Source organism: Pleurodeles waltl, chromosome 11 (assembly GCF_031143425.1).
Source record: "Pleurodeles waltl isolate 20211129_DDA chromosome 11, aPleWal1.hap1.20221129, whole genome shotgun sequence".
Classification (NCBI taxonomy): domain Eukaryota; kingdom Metazoa; phylum Chordata; class Amphibia; order Caudata; family Salamandridae; genus Pleurodeles; species Pleurodeles waltl.
In genome coordinates, this window is record NC_090450.1 from 632,847,123 (window position 1) to 632,864,919 (window position 17,797).

Below are 17,797 nucleotides of genomic sequence, written 5' to 3' on the forward strand. Positions count from 1 at the left end.
CCAGACCTAAACACGCCCTTAAATTTAGTATTTAAGGGCTCCCCTGAACCTAGGAACTCAGATTTCTGCAACCTAAGAAGAAGAGGACTGCTGAGCTGAAAAACCCTGCAGAGAAGACGGAGACACCAACTGCCTTGGCCCCAGCTCTACCGGCCTGTCTCCCCCCCCCCTTCGGAAAAAAACTGCTCCAGCGACGCTTTCCCCAGGACCAGCGACCTCTGAATCCTCAGAGGACTGCCCTGCTCTAAAAGGACCAAGAAACTCCTGAGAACAGCGGCCCTGTTCACCCAAGATTGCAATTTTGTTTCTAAAGGAGCAACTTAAAGGCAACAGTGTTTCCGGCCAGATGCGTGAGACTTGCAACCCTGCACCCGGCTACCCCGACTCGACTGGTGGAGAAACAACACTTCAGGGAGGACCCTCCGGTGACTCAGAGACTGTGAGTAACCAAAGTTGTCCCTCCTGAGCCCCCACAGCGACGCCTGCAGAGGGAATCCTGAGGCTCCCCCTGACCGACTGCCTGACTCTAAGATCCTGATGCCTGGAAAAGTCCCTGCACCCGCAGCCCCCAGGGCCTGAAGGATCGGCACTCCAGTGCAGGAGTGACCCCCAGGAGGCCCTGTCCCTTGCCCAGGTGGTGGCTACCCCGAGGAGCCCCCCCCCCCTTGCCTTCCTGCATCGCTGAAGAGACCCCTTGGTCTCCATTGATTCCTATTACAAACCCGACGTGTTTGCACACTGCACCCGGCCGCCCCGTGCTGCTGAGGGTGTACTTCCTGTGCTAACTTGTGTCCCCCCCAGTGCCCTACAAAACCCCCCTGGTCTGCCCTCCGAAGACGCGGGTACTTACCTGCTGGCAGACTGGAACCGGGGCACCCCCTTCTCCATTGAAGCCTATGCGTTTTGGGCACCACTTTGAACTCTGCACCTGATCGGCCCTGAGCTGCTGGTGTGGTAACTTTGGGGTTGCTCTGAACCCCCAACGATGGGCTACCTTGCACCCAAACTTGAACCCCGTAGGTGGTTTACTTACCTACAAAAACTAACAAATACTTACCTCCCCCAGGAACTGTTGAAAATTGCACTGTCTAGTTTTAAAATAGCTATATGTGTTTTATTTGAAAAGTGTATATGCTATTTTGATTATTCAAAGTTCCTAAAGTACCTACCTGCAATACCTTTCATTTGAAGTATGACATGTAAAATTTGAACCTATGGTTCTTAAAATAAACTAAGAAAAGATATTTTTCTACACAAAAACCTATTGGCCTGGAATTGTCTTTGAGTGTGTGTTCCTCATTTATTGCCTGTGTGTGTACAACAAATGCTTAACACTACTCCTTTGATAAGCCTACTGCTCGACCACACTACCACAAAATAGAGCATTAGTATTATCTCTTTTTGCCACTATCTTACCTCTAAGGGGAACCCTTGGACTCTGTGCATACTATTCCTTACTTTGAAATAGTGCATACAGAGCCAACTTCCTACAATGGGTGTATGATATTTTAAATGAGGAGGGTCTGGTGCGGTGTCTCTGGGCTCTCTGTTTTGAAATCTTTGTTAAAAGAGACATCTAAGGTTCTGGGGATCAATGATTCCAGAAAAATAACGCAAGATTTAGCCTCATTTTCAGGTTATGTGGTAGGCCAAATATCCATAGGTTTCCTATTCTGCTTCGGTCTACCAAATAATTGACTTCTTTCTAGGAGGGCATCCTTTTTGGATAAAATGCCTGATGTTTTCTTGAGTACGTTTTGTGTATCTTCGGCTTTCTTTATTCTTGATTTGATCTCTTTCCCTCTGTTTGAGAGGGACCATTTTGTAGGACCAACTTTTTGGTTTTGTAAAATGAATGTCCTAATTATTTTTAGTACTCTGAGTTAATTTGTTTAGTGAGTTCAAGCGTTGTTGAATTAACTCCATATTGTTGGGAGAATCAGGTTTTTCCTTAATAGGAACGTCTGTGGCAGGAAGTTCCCTTTTTTTTTTTTTTTTTTTAAATCCAACTTTTTGTTATTTAAATTCTTTATTCTTATCTGCTTGTTCCGTGTTCCGACATGTTGGCATTTAGATTTGGCTCTGCATGTTAGGCAAGGTCTGTAGAAGAATGCCTGCTTTTACAGCTGACAGTGCTTTGGAGTGGGGTCTAATGGGTCTGCTGTCAAGTGCCTTTAGTGGAGGTTCCAGCCAGTGGTTCGTAGACCCTTGGTGTATGTGTATTGTTTGAGTTGTCACTGGTGTCCAGGTGGAGATAAAGTGCTCTCAAGCCTGGTGCATTTGGTATAGCTGGAGTTTACTAAGCTAGCTTCTGAGTGTTGCTGCCACTGTGTTGTGCTCCGGGACCTTAGGCTGATGCTGGTAGTCCCTTATATGGTGACCATCTAGATTTGGTTGGGGTTGCATGCATTCTGGGACAAAAAGGGTAACAATGAGGCATTAGCGAGGACTTTGTAAAGATCCTTTGTGGTTGCACTTAAAGAGGCTCAGGTAATGAATAATAAGTCTACAAACAGTGCACTGTGAGGTCTTCTGGTTTATCAAAACCAGGAGGTATGGATGTAGGGTAGCCAAATGGAAATCTTTGTCAGCTGCGTATCGCCCTTTTAATTAATCTTGGTGGTATTGGTGCTGTATCCTCACACTCTCGAACTTGCAGAGTGAATAGCTGTAATGAATAAGTCTTTATGGTCATTATTCAGTAATGGTGTCCCAAGGATCGGCAAATTGTTGTTATTAATTAGAGTGACTTAGATTAGTGGGGATTGTTGTGAGCCTCACGAATTATAGTGGCATATATGTTGCGCGGGGATAATGAAAGTCGAGGTGGACCCACTCCATTTTTGCAGACAAGGCAAGTGGCTACAGTGGGTGTTCCATGGCAAGAAGACAGGAAAGAAAAACGGTCTTGTGGCAGAGTGGATCATTGATTTCTTTCTAGGTTCGGTGACATTGCCGGAGATCACTTGGTGAGCGCTATTTTGGTTAGCTATTTGATTCTTCTCACTGTTTCGCTGTTGTGTTGCAGTTTTCCCCTCCTTGGTAGGTTGTAGTGAAGTCTTTGCAGTGCTGTATCAGTACTGATGGTAAGTGGAGGTGTTCGACTGAGTACAGTGTGGCTTTTGGTTCTCTTGGTTTAGTTTATCTTGGTATGCTGCGCGGCGAAGTCCTAAGGGTTTACCATAGCCTGCCTCAAGACCAATATTTTTATGCCTCTCTGAGTTTTTCACAGAATAACAAACATGTACCTAAAATAAGCCACATTTATTGGTTTCACAATGTAAATAAGTAGAATTGAAAATGTTTATATTTTGAAAATATGAGGCTGAGAAATGTTAGGTCTGTGGAAAGGCCAGAGGTCCTTCGGGTGGTTCTGTCACTCTTGTTCCGCTCTTTACACCACTTTCTTTGTATGCTCTCTGTGAGACTCTAATTTCTCAAATCTGTCAGAACTCCTCCATGTACATATTCCACACCTCATCTCTTTCCACTCCTGCACTCTTACCCTTTTTCGCTCCTGCATGTACTTTCTTGCATTTCCTCCAGTACCCCATTCATACGCCCGCAATACAACCACTCATCTGTAAATACTACATTTTCACTTAGTTCACACTGTAAATATTTTGACACTATGTAGCTCCTTCACATACTTTTCAGTAAAAGCACAATTGGCATTTGTGAACACTGCTCCGTGCGATCTGGAAAGAGGCTAAGGACTGGATAGGCTCTGCTTTTCGCATTTTAGCCTCATAATCATTCATATAGACATACTACACACTATTAAAGTGTAATGTACTCTACGAGAAAGACTATAGAGAAATAGCTTGGAAAAAGTAATTACTCTAGTGAACGAAGATTAAGTTAAACATGTGAAATGTAACCAGAACCTCCCTCCTCTAATATGGGTTGTTTAAATGCTTTCAAAGTCATTGCTCAGAAATCGTTCAGTGTTTAAAAAAATATATATATATATATTTTCCCCCTGGAAGGTTAAGGACTAAAATAGTGGTTGCCAACCTGTGGTCCAGGGACTTTTGGGCCCGCGAATCCTCTTCACGGGGTCCGCGACAACCTAGAAAATGAAATATCAACAGATTAGGTCCCCAGTTTACAGTAATGACTCAGTTGGGGGGGGGGGGGGGGGGGGGCGGGGAGGAGGTTGGGGGTGGGAGGGGAGGGGGTGTTCTCCGGATTAGAGTAATGATTCACTGGGAGACCCTGGGTTCTAGTAATAATAAAGTGGGGGGGTCCACAGAAGTCAAAAGGTTGGACACCACTGGGCTACCACTTTTGTCAATGTTATATTGTTCATTGTAATTTTGAGTTTTTGCAAGGCACTCTGGGTCAGGTACGCAATATAAGAGGAGGAAGAGGACTTGCATCACAAAGTAGGTTTCTGTTTACCGAGACACTTAACAAGAGTCCTTAGTTTGACCTGCGTCAGAGCAAACAACCACGTATCAAACAACATTGTGTGATGGCCTGACAGTGAGTAACAACTGATGGAGCCCGAGGCTTATGTAGTATGAAGGTGAATAGTGTATTCAGCATGCGTTGGCTAGATGACACCATGCATGTCTCTGTGTTGAAGTGGTTACATATTTTAATTGCGGCAATGTGATCTGAGCTCTGCAATCCCAGACATCTTGGGACGACGAACTGTTGAATGCCATTAAAAGTCGCTAGTAACTTGTACTTTTTTCATGTTGTTTTGCTGTAACGATTAAAAGAAAACTAAATGACTTCCCTAGAGTACACTCGTATCATGCCTGTGTGTTTCCATTATTTTAAAGTTCACTGGAACATACTTGGCAGCGCATACTGATGACTGTTTTAGATGTGCATTATTTTGTATTGTAGCATTTGTATAGTACCTCGCGACCCCGATGAGGTTCTGAAGCGCTTTTGAGAAACCATATAAGAGGTTACACCGTAAGTTATTCTGGTTGCTAACAACGTGGACTAGAAATTGGCTTCTGGGAGGAGAGTTTTGGTGTCCTGTGTCTGCTTCAGTGGTGCTTTCAACGAGTTGCTGCAATGACTACTGGATTGAAGGGAAGAGATGCAAGGGACACAGCCACATTTGTGTATAATTAAAATAACAGTGATTGTGGATATTGTAAGGGATGTTTGTTTACGGAGCAGCCTTTATGGGAAGAGTTTTGGTGTTCTGGTGCAGGATGTTGCCACATATAGCTGTTTAAATTGAACTTATTTATCCACTCACTTGCTCACCTTTCCCATATTCCCAACTAATTTTACTCAATGTAAATATTTTACTCTGCTCTTCAAGTCGCCTCAGACTACAACTGTCAGATTGTTTTGACTTTGGTACTTTTGCCCCTCTAATTGCGTTGCATAACCTAACCATCCATTCGTGAGTGACACAAGTTCATATCCTGGTTTCTTTCAGATGGAAGATTTGCTTGAGGACGAGTTCCCTGATATGGATGAAATTCATTCAAAAACTTTATTCAGTGAGTATTAATTTAACTGCGTGCTTGATGGAAGAGGCTTAATGCTGATACTTTACTTTACTTTTCCTTTTGAGTAAATGCCCGATTAATATTGTAAAAAGTGCCTCAGTATGATGTCTTCGTGAAAAGTGTGGTGATATTCAAGCTGGGAGTGAAACACGCATATATGGCCACATCGGGGTAAGGGAATAACTGATTAAACAAAATATTGAATATGTATTCCATAATTTACAGTAGTGTTTTCTTAAATGATGACCTACTCAGTATGCCAAGAATGATGTGTTGAAATAATTTATTTTACCAACTAATTACTTTAGATATTTTGTTTGACAGATTTTACAAACGCCTCAGTTCTAGTTCCCTGAAAAGGGCAGCCTTGTGCTCCTCCTGTTTATATCTCCTTAGCTTTAATTCATTTCTAGCCATTGGTGGAGTTTTTTAAAATTAATATTTAAATGTAGTGGTTAAGCTACCAAATAAAATCAAACCTTCTGATGCGGCTCGTTTCCATCAGACTGGCGGTCTTTTTCTCTCATATAAGTTTACTAATAATAGACATTCCCTCATATTTCAGTTTATTCTCTTTGCACCTACCAGTGTCTTTTCTGCCCTCACGTTCTCAACGAGATGCCCTCTTTTAGGTAGTAGTGATCTCGATTGCATTGAATTATGGGAGTATTGATTGCTAGTGTATGACTCCCACTAGATTTCTGTCCAGTGCGCACATAGGTGGCTATACTGGAGTAGGTCTCCTCCTTTCTGCCTGCTGTACCTCCTGCCTCGCCCTATGAAGTTCCATAATATCTATAGGAAGCTTCTCGGTGATTTGGAACTTGTTGAAAGCATACCCACAAATACCCTGCAACTTATGGTTTTGTTTGAGTCATATTATTTGGGTTTGTCTTTGCTCTGATCTTGATTTGAAGAAACCAGCGCAAGTCTTTAATTTTTATTTTCCTTTGGGAAATTATGCCACTCATTAATTTTGATTGTCATTAACGCATGTAACTCTAGACTCAATGCCAGACATGGACTTGTTTCATGCTTCTGAGGGGTTGGATATGAGAACAAAAATGTTTAATAACCTTCCTTTTTTTCCTTACTGTGAGGCAATGGGGTGCATTATATGGTGTGGTCATGCAACCTCACTGTGTAAGTACACTTAACCCCTTTTACGTTCAGTAGGTTTCATCTGTCAAACCCTCAGTTCAATCCTGGGTAGCTGGGGTGCTGAGAACTACAGCTTACACAGAGGATAAAGTGTAAAGCATTTAAACAGCACCAAAACAATTGAAGAAGAAATACATGGCATTCAAGGCATTCATTACCATTTTATCAAACTAGACTGTATTTATATAAATTGAGACCCCAGAACGCAAAAGATCCACTGGGGGGTTCTGGAAATATAGATGTTGTTAGAATTAATAAATCAAGGCATTTTCACTCAATCAGAACAAATGTAACACTTAGAAACATTTTCAGGGAGAACTTGGGTAAGTGTCAATTCAGTCAGGTAGAAGTGCTTAGGGCAATCAACTCTGGCAGGGAGCTAATCTGAGGGACCTGCAAGGTTCTTAGAAACAGTTACCTCCACAGAAGAGGCGGTATTTAAGCAGTTCCAGGCACTCATTCTGCATTGCAAAGGATTCCTATGGCGTGGTGTAATGCAAGGGAAGGAGGAGGCTGCTCCAAGGATGCTGTGGATGTGATGTTGTTGATGGGGTCTTCCTGCAGGTGCTACTCAGTCTGCTTAGGTGGTATGGGGCTCCTGGTTACAGGGTCGATGTCCCACAAGGTCCTCTTTGATCTGGTGGAAGTCCAGTTGCCACGATTAGTCACCTAATGTCACGGTCATAGACCATTCCTTCCCGGGTCAATAACTTGTCTTCTGAGTGTTCCAGCAGCTCTCCGAAAGTGCTCCCGGCGTCAGGTTGTGATCCCTGGCGCTGCACAGCGGCGGTGGTATTGGCTTGAAATCTTTGGACTATCAACTTGCACCAACTGGCTTCTTCAACTCTTGTGTCCCTGTGCTGTGAACAGGAGGCCAGCCAGCTGCACCTTGGATTCTCTTGGCATTGCTGGGCTCTGAAGAAGACTTCTCCTCGAGTAGGAGACAGCAGGCAAAGTCCCTTCACTAGCTATCAGGTACTTCAGGTGCAGTCTTCTTCAGTGCATCCTCTTTTTGCTGGTCCTTTGGTGCATTTGGGCATTCCTTATGCGGTCCTACTTCCAGGTCATTTGAGGTCTGGGTGCCAGAAAATGCTTGTAAAATGCCCCCAGGGCAAGATGTGGTTGGAAGCCAATAAGCTAGCAGGTTTCCTCCCACCTAGTGAGCGCTTCTTGTGGAGTGTGCCATCGGGCTATCCTAGGGTACACCATACTACCCACTCCCAAGATGGCAAAACTCTCTGTTCAGTCCTCACTAGCCCACCCCTGAGGTGTGGCTACCTCCAGCCTACACGCCCCTTGGGAAAACGGTTTTGCAACTGGTTTGCCTCTCTCCTCCCTGTCCCAGCCTGTCTGCCTTAACAATGGGTAGGCCCTACCCTCTAGCTTTACACATCTGCCTTTAAAGGTGACTTCTTCTTAGAAGCTTGCCTTTTGAGACTAACACCCAAATGACTTCTGCAGAAGGGAGATAACACTTCTCTAGCATGCGATTCCTCATTACTCTCCTTCTTTAGTTATTGGAAAGTCTTTCCGGGAGAGCAAATAGCTGACTCATGGAACAAGTTCCATTAGTGCCTGGGAAGGCTCAGGATTTTTAAAGGCAACAAGGTGCCAGCTTTGTAAAAGATTCACACTGCAGCAAGTTGCATTAATTTAGACTTGAGATACACGTCAGGCTAAATGTAACAATTTGTTCCATACCTTGGTGTGCCCACTTTGGTTGAGCCATTCAGGTGTTAGCACAGCTGAGGGATCAGCATGGAATCCTGTACTCTTCAATTTGGTGACCAAGCCTCTCCACAGTAAAAACTGTGTTTACTGTCAGGACATGAAAACTACCTGTCCAGCCTAGGTCATGTGTCACACCCTGCCTTAGTACTTAATAGGCTTCCCAGAGGGATGACTTACACGGATGCACAGGGGAAGTAGGGCTTTGCCATTGCTTGCAATAGCAAAGTCAGACGAGCAGTACAGGACTGCTCTGACAGTATTCAGTGACGGAGTCGAGAGGGGGTCCTTTTACTTGGTGTCATCCAGGGAGGCACAACTGATGCTGCAAGCCCTGGGGTACCCCCGTAACTTACATGCACAGGATACTATATACCAGGGACTTGCAGGTAAGTTAGCCATTTCCGAATTGGGTATAGACAATTCAACATACTCTTTACGGTCAGGGCACGGCCACTGGGTTCAGCAGACCTCCGTGCACTCGGAGTATAGAAACTAGTACCATCAGTCGGAAAACTTGGCGGTGGCCGTACACGAGGAGGCATTTCATTATTCTTACATTGGTTGATATCATTTTTCGTCTCAGCTTGAGCTTTTTTTCATTTTTTCATCCTATTGTTTCTCGTTGATCACCTTTTTGGGATTCTGTCCTGTCTGGCATAAAAACATCCACATTGAACAGATCCAGTACAACATGTAGTAAACTTGTATTCCAGTTGAGGTCCTTAGTCATTGGTTGGCTAAATACTCCATAAGGACTGTTTTCTTACGTCACGAGTAATGCTTTTGTGGGGTCAGAGGAGTTGCATTGTCAGTATAAATTGTGAATTTCAGTGTCTTCTAGATATTTTTCTCATGTGCTGGATGACTGCATATTTAGATATTCTTTTGGTCGTGAAACGACCTGTTTCCCGCTACCTCCTTAAAATACTGAAATAGAGGATGATCTTACCAAACAAAATGGGTGGAACAAGGATTGGATGATTTTAACCATCCAGCTGAAAGCCTCTTTGGGTAGGTACAAAACCCCTGGAAGCGTAAGTGGAGAATAGTCCAAAGTAGCTAGAGAAAATTGGCGGAAGAAATTGGAATATCCAGAGCAAGCAACACAGTAGGACCAAGAACAGTTGTGATTCCTAGATTTCCTAAACTCTGCCATTTATAAAGGGTAGGTGATAGTATAAACCTGGAAAAAAAGGTGACCGGAAGTAATCTCAATCCATAGTAGTTCCAGAATTTTAAATTAGAAGAAATAAGGATAAAAACTATTGTCTCACCGAGAAAAAACGGGATAGTTAATAGAAATAGAAAATAAAACAAACATATAAGTCAAACTTTTCCGGTTCCTAACATAGCAAGCACAAAACAGTAGAAAAGTAAATGCTCAGATGCAATGAATTGGAATTCTGAATATCCACGGAACAAACAGTGGCATAGAAGAGGATGGAATCAAGCAAAATAAGGAGACTACGTCTCTAGAAGATTAGACTTCTGGGACTAAGCCGTAAAGATATCTAACAGAATTCTGCTTCCTCTGATAAAAGTAAGGGCAGCTTTGCTATAGCGGGGTTTGTTTACAGACTTCACTGCAGTTCTCCAATGTAGCCACATCGCTGTCTTCACTTTAGGGAACGAGAATGACCGGGTGTTTGTTTAATAAAATAAACTTATTTTATGAGCTAGAGGTAAACCAGGACAGCACTGGAATAAAGCCAAAACAAATGTCAGTGTCATGGCAGGAACGGAATGCTGCAATAAAACGCAGGCAGCTAGCAGCCTAAAACACTCACCGTGAAAGGGGCACACCAAAGAAATGTCAAAAGTAGTCCCTCACAGCAACAGATAAAGAAAGTAAAGTGGAACAATACAGTAGTTGGTCACTGCTCTGAAAGAGAAAAAGGAGGGAGAAAAAGGCAGAACTGACCACCAGCAAGCAAGAGTTTTTAAAGAACACTGCGACCAACAAATTAAATCGCTTTATGCCCACAGTATAAGTATACTTAATTATACACCAGGTCAAACGTTTACGCTTGACCTTAAAACACAGTAAACGTTTCAAAGATTATAGAGAAATATAGTTAAAAATCCCAGATAACATTAAATATACCACTCTTGTCAATGTAGCTCCACCCCAGGATTGACCACATACCACCATAGTTGCGCACCAATAAACTGACATTTGTAGTGCATTGTGTAACACTGGTCAGATAAATGCGGGTAAGGCCTTGCTCTTAGTGGAGGGTGTGTGGAATATTGCATTTACTGTGTGTGTACATAAAACTAATTAATGTAAAGTTCACAGCAGTGTCATTAACTGGCTGTGCCAGTACAAATGGTTATACAAATGTATCTTGTATCCATCGTGACTCATGTATGCTCTTTTCGGCTAAGCGTGCATTCTGCAAAGTTAATAATGTGGAAGTGCGAAGTTGGCCATTCCTGAACTGTCTACAGACACAATAGCATACATTGACATCCTTCTGCTACTTTCTTCCATAGTACCCTCAAAATGGCTGAGATTACAATTGACCCCAACTTAATTCTAGAGTAAGTCGTTTGTTGGACAGAGGAGTCTTTGAGGTGTCTTCTCAGCTGTATGGAAGGCCAAAACCCAGCTGCCTAGCTGCCAGGCTTTGGATATCAAAGAACATGGGACATCTGCTGGTGCATGGCGGATCTCTGCTGCTGCTTTACCATAAAGGTCCTGGAGATTTTGCGGAGGTTCACCTGGATTTGCACGAAACACCAGTCTTGGCTTAGGGCTGATTGGATCACCTTGGGCACCTGGAGTCCCATAGACTAGCAGCACAGTGGTGCATATAATTGCTTCATATATTCTGAAGTAAATTATGCTCTCAGCTGTGACATGCAGATAGATATGACAGATATGCTCACATGACTATGTTAGTGTTGTATATTTTTTTAAGTGTGTGTGTGTGTGTGTGTGTGTGTGTGGAGCAGTCACAAAATGAAAGTGACCCATAGCTTGTTTAAGTGAAATCATTGTACTTTTGACCTCTTAATGTTGCCTTTTGTCTCATAAATATTGATTGAAAAAGAAAATTGCCAAAGCTGTCAATACACTGACTTCCTGCGATAGTTAGGTGTATGTGACATCCACTTTAAATGGAGTGTTTAATATATAACAGCTGTACATGCGTTATTACTATAATTTGCATCATATGATGAAATACCCAACTTGACTGGTATATAGCCAACTTGACTGAATGTTTAGGTCTATGTGTGTGTGCGTTTGTGGAGATAAATTATTATAATATATATATTATAATTTATTTACTGAAAAAACAAAGGTTACGGGGACATAAGTTAGGCTCACCTTTCACTCGTACAAAACCAGTGAAATTCAGCAGGTGTAGTTATCTGAGCTAACTATAACTTACAGCCTCATTATGCACTGCTTATGACATCACATATCACATCACTCATGACATGGTGAATGCTTCAGTGTGTCCGCCGGTGCGTCAGTGAGTTGCAGAGTGTCTTAGCGTGTGTATGAGCAAGTATGTGAGTGTTAGTGAATGGGCTAGTATGCACATGGGTGCGTCAGTGAATGCATCAGTATGTTAATGGGTGTGTCAGTGTATGCATATGTGTATGGGTGTGTGTTCTGTAGTGTGTGTATCACTATAATTACGCATGTCCAGTTGAGTATATTTATGGATGTTATATGAACGGGAAAACATGCAATTAGTTACCTACATTACCCCAGTACATAGGTCCGTTAATCTGTGTAAAAAGAGAGGAAAGGTAAATATAAAGTTTCATACTATAAATTTTTCTATTAAAGTTTCAGAATCTGTAATAAAAAGCTATTGTTAGTGACAAAAAAAAGCCAAGAAATTCACATCTTTGTAATTATACATGTTATTGCATTATTGGTATTGCAACACAAAGCTTTACAGCGCCAACATAAAAACTCTGTTCACCAGGAACGGCCCAAGTCACGGTCCACATCAAAGGTTAATTTGTGGTCCCGTTCCAGGAGTCCATGCTAGGTTTTGGTTTAAATGGCAAAGCTGGGCTAGCAGTTTAAAACTGCTCTTCCAGTCTGCTATGGCAGACTGGGTGACTTGTTTTACTTGTGTCACACCCAGGGTGGAACAACTAGTGCTGCGTTCCCTGGGGTGACCCTCTAATTTACATTCCCTGGGTATCATCTACTAGGTAGTTACAGGTAAGTAAGCCTATGTCAGTTGGGTTTAGCAAATGTTTTAGGTTCAGGACTGAGGTGTAGTTAGCAGGTCTCAGTGCAAAACCTGCAGCATCAGTCGTGACCATACAAAAAGAGGCATTTCCTTCCAGACCAAGACCCCGATGATGAGTTTGCCCAACCCTATGTAGAAGCTTAATTATCTGAAAGCAAATTGTTGGACCTTTTACAGGGTCATTCCCCAGACTTTTTGCTTTTTGCCTCCTTAATTTCCTGACCTTTTGTTGGCTGACGTTTTGACTCTGAGCACTTTTTCACTGCTAACCAGTGCTAAATTGCATGTGCTCTCCCTTACAAAATTGATATGATTGGCTTATACCTAATTGGCATATTTAACTTACCTATAAGTCCCTTGTAAAGTGGTATCCCTATACCCAGGGCCTGTAACTTAAATGCTACTAGTGGGCCTGCAGCGCTGCTTGCGCCACCCACTGAAGTAGCCTGTCAAACCTGTCTCAGGCCTGCCCAGTTTTCTGCCACAGGGACCTGGCATCTAAATTTACTTGCCAGGCCCAGAACTCCCCTTTTACTACATGTAAGTCACCCCTAAGGTTCGCCCTAGCTAGCCCTTTGGGCAGGGTGCCATGTATGTAGAAGGCAGGACATGTGCCATGTTGCGTGGCCTGTCCTGGTAGTGAAAAACAGCCTAACTTGGTGTCTCACTGCTGTGAGTGCTGCCTTCTCATAGGATTGCAATGGAAATGCCCTGCCTTATGTGTAAGGGGTATTGTCTGATTTATGAGGGGTAGCGTAGGCATGTTTGGTATGGTTGTGATAGTGGTGAGAAATGCTGCTTACTGGTGTAGGTGTATTTTTTATTACTATCACAGAAATGCCACTTCTAGAAAGTGCGCATTTATCTGTGCTTATGACTGTGGTGTTTTGCAGCTTTCCTCCAATCCACGTCTGGACAGACTGACAGTTGGGGTTTTGTGCATACTTTTCAGACTGCCTGAAGTGCATCTACATATTGTAAATCCTTCTGGGCTGAGAGATGGGACACCTGTATTTGTAAAGTCTCTGCCCTGGCCTCACACAATAGGGTAGTTTACCCACCACTGATGTTTGGAGCCTGTACTGGAGGAGAGAAAGGAGACTCGCAGAACCAGTTGTAACTGGTTGGAACCCCCTCTCCTCCCCATTGTAAAACACACTGAAAACTTAGTATAAGTACAAGGGAATTTCCCCCACAATTTAGACATCATTGGACATCACTTGATATTTTTGGGACCTCCAGGAACCTTACCTGGAGCTGGACAGGACGCTGTTGAAAGGACACACCAGGACCACCTTGGACTGCTGCTGCTGTGCTGACCTGTGACCTGCCTGGTCACTAGGATGAACTGCCACTGCTTGCACCCCTTTGTTGAGCTGACCTGCTGCTGGATTCTCCAGCCCTGCACCCCCTTCTGCCCCTGTTGTCTCCAGGGGCAGGGTGCTGTGGCCCCTGACCTCTGAAAACTTAGTTCAGCACAAGGAGTGCTGCATTGCTGACGTAGCGCCTTTTTAGAGGGCTCTTCGTGCCCAGAAGAAATCACCACAGTAGCCCCTCACTCTGTTTTAAAGTGCTTTTCTTGCCAGCAAGATCACCGCCGCAGCCCGGGCTACAAGGATAGTCCTAGTGCTTTGAAAAGCGCTCCTCTTTTTCCAAAGGATCACCACCGCAACCCAGCTGAGGGAGATTCCAGTGCACTGGGGTCACACTGTCCACAGCGCCCCCAGTGCACCCAGAAACTAGGTCAGGAGCGCGCGCGCTCTAAACAGTGCTCCCGGGGCGAAGCGCACTTCGTGACGCGCCCCCGGGGCACCTGCAGGCACCATACTTGGTGCCTGCTACACTCGACAGCCCAGATCGGGCTGAAAAGCGTCTCACATTCCACACCGGGTGCGGGCGCTTTGGGAAGCAGGAGGGAAGCCTCATCTGAGGCCCCTGCTTCCTTCTTCAATTCTGGCAGCCATACTGAGGACAAGGGCAGCTGCCTCCCACCACGCAGGACATGTGGTGGAAAGGGGATTCCCTTTCACCCGGTCACTGCCGTAGGGGCGCGATCGCCCCAGTTACTTAATTCCTGATTAACTTTTGGGCCCTCCCCTCTGGGAGAGGGCCGTTAGAGGCCCGGTTGGAAGGGGGGGGGGGGGGGGGGGGGGGTGTGATTGCAGCCCACAAAGCTTGAGGGGCCCGTTCCGTTTTCTACTAGGAAAGGGGGCCAACCACCCCTCTCCCCCAAGAGCACCATGTGGCCCCCGTTTCGCGCATAGGAGTGCCTGGGGCCTACGTGCTCCTATTCTAGGCATGAGGAGTGCCTCATCTCCAAGAAATCAGGTACTTTTAGGATAAATTAGCTCCATGGGTTTATATGTTTTTTATCTGCTTTTCCTGCCATTACATATACGTTCTAATGTTCCTTTTATGGACATGATTTGCTGATATGTATCTATGTGACTTGTAAGATATTTTCGAATGTTCCTTTTAGGGGTATTTAGGATCTATTCATGACAAGTGCATAGAATTCTTACTGTAATTCCTGACTACTGCTTATGTTGCAGAATCCTGAGCACTTACGTGTTCTAATGTGACAACTGCGTATTCTTGCGGAGTATTAGTAACTTGTGTAACGCTCTGACAACTGCTAAGGTAGCAGAGTATTTCTTACGTGTAATGTTGATCTAATTAAGTTTTGTGCAATACAGTTTATTTTTTACATAGCTCAGTGTTGTGTTTACTTTGTGGTGTATATTTGGCGTCACGTGTGTTGTGTGTGTTATTCAAACGCGTTACACAAGGGGGTGAGCAGGGGTTATCTTGAACGTGTAACTCCCTTACCCTGACTAGAGTGGGTAGGTTCTGCCTGGCTTAGGTACATACACTAGCCAACCAGAAACCCCATTTCTAACAGAAATAAACAGTCCACATACATGTGTTGTATGCAGATAAAGAGCAAAGTTTATTTGCCTCTAGCTCGATCGGAAACACACTGTAGACCGAGCTGCTAAGTGTTCCGCCACTCTGGGGTTGCGTTAAGCCTTTTATACTTGAGATCACACATTAGAATATTTGGCGAGAGCTAAATCATCAACTACTATATTCTGCAAGGTTGTCCTTATCATGAACTTGAAAGCACTCAGAAACTAGAAGACTCTGTTTTCACAGCCGATCATCTTGGCTGGAAATCTATGACTTGTAAGTAATTAGATACGGCAGCTTTTACGTGCCTGCCACTGCGTTATTACAGACAAGGAATGGAAACGTCTTCTGTTGAGTGGGCATACCCACATCTTGCATCTGCATTCTCAAAATTTGTGATCAGAGTGGAAACTTACAAGTTTCTGTCAACAGGCTTCTGCCAAGTGAGCATTAAACAAAAGCACAAGCATATTGCAAAAAGAGTCTACAAGCAGATATAAATTGGAGGATTATTTCAAAACGGTTGAACGATGGTTACCATATATTTTGACACCTACCAGGACGACAGTTGGTCAGATGACTTGTAGGAGGCTCGTGGTCACAATACCTCCCAGGAAATTGGATTAATCTTGTCCCCCCTTCGGACCACTGAGGAATGTGTTTCATACGTCATATTAATGGGTTTTGATAGCAGAGGTAAATTACCTCCAGCTCCCCACCTTGGAAGGTGTGACTAATGTATTGACAGAAGTCATCCTACTAGAGCAAGCATCTTCTGATTCCTTTAGTCCATTTAATGATGCACTGACTGATACCTTATTGGGGGCTTGGGCCAAACCTTGTTCTGGCCCCCCGTCAACCGACAAATTGGCAGGTGCCATTACCCTTTCCAAGCGCCTCTGCTGTTCTCTTGCAGCACCCTTCGCATGAAAATCCAGTACTGCAAGCATCCGCAAGCACTTCTAACCCCAAATTTTTCCTACTACCTCCATTTCCCCGACAAGGAATCCAAGCAAGTGGAAACATTCGGGAATTAAATGTTTTCCTCTACCGGCCTGGCACTCTGATCAGTTAATACCATGAGTTGTCGGGACTCCTACGCACTTTGGGACTCTGTACGATTCAAGATGGGTGTGATGTGGCCATGTTCACAATTTTTGTGTGTTTTAGACACCAATGATGCAGTTGGATGGGCCATTGGCACCAGTGCTACTCCCTCTCTCCAGGCTTGGCTATGATCGTCTGGGTTCTCAAACGGTCTCCATTCCTCCCTGACGGACACTCCCTTTGATGGGACTCGCCTATTTGGAACAAAGACTGTTTCCATTATAGAGCCTTTTAAATAGAGCTGGGCTACCACACACACTTGGTCTGTCTGCTCCACCTCACCGCAACAATTCTTCTGCTCGGTTTGTGACTATGGTAGAGGTGCCCCTATTCGGCCAGCCTGTTCAGTCTCAAGAAACAAAAACGGACTCAGTCTATCCGCGCCCCCCCCCCCCCCCCCCCCCCCTTTTGCAGCCCCTCCTGACAAATCTCTTTAGAGTGCCCTTACAGGGGAGCACAGCCTCCCCTTGGGAAGCAAAATCCACTGATTCTGCCCAGGCTGGCAGACAACTTTGGACAGGTGGGTTATACAGATTATTTGCATGGGGTACTCCTTAATTATTCCTTTCTGCAACACATTCCACTGTCCCAGTGACTTACAGAGTCACAATATCTCTCCATTTTGTGGCAGGAAGTGCAAGTTCCAAAAGCAAGATGTGGTTATTCCTGTTATTTTCTGGTACCCAGGAAAGATGGAGGCATGTGGCCTATTTTAAACCTGTGCCATCCTAACGCCTTCCTCCTGAAGGATAAATTGAAAATGCTCACTCCAGCCCAGATCTTATCTGACCTCTACCATGGAGACTTGATGGTGGCGTTAGATCTGCATAATGACTGTTTCCATGTAGCTTTCTTGCCGGCCAATTGGCGCTACCTGCGGTTTGTTGTGGGGCAGGTACATTTTTAGTGTACAGTGCTCCCCTTTTGTCTCACCATTGCATTTCAGGTGTTCACGAAAGTGATGGCAGTGGTAGCAGCAAACCTTTGGAGCTCCAGGGTGCCAGTCTTCCTCTACCTCGATGACTGGCTGTTGAAGTTGGGCTTGCCCCAGGTAGTCATCAACCACTTCCAGACTACAGCAAACCTCTCTTACTGGTGGTTCACTATCAACATGTTGAAATTACACCTGCCTTCTTCTCAGAAGTGTCCTTTCATTGGAGCCATTCCAGACACTTTCAA

General features: G+C 44.3%; 1 protein-coding gene across 4 annotated transcripts in view; it reads left to right on the plus strand.

The window, feature by feature from the left end:
• The window catches only part of CDCA2 (cell division cycle associated 2), a 418,898-nt gene that overhangs the window by 34,710 nt on the left and 366,391 nt on the right, over window positions 1–17,797 (plus strand). For all 4 annotated transcript variants that reach the window (XM_069214148.1, XM_069214147.1, XM_069214150.1 and 1 more), the window contains one exon: window positions 5,414–5,477. In XM_069214148.1, coding sequence (XP_069070249.1) covers window positions 5,414–5,477 — 64 coding nt within the window. The remainder of the gene's footprint in view (window positions 1–5,413; window positions 5,478–17,797) is intronic.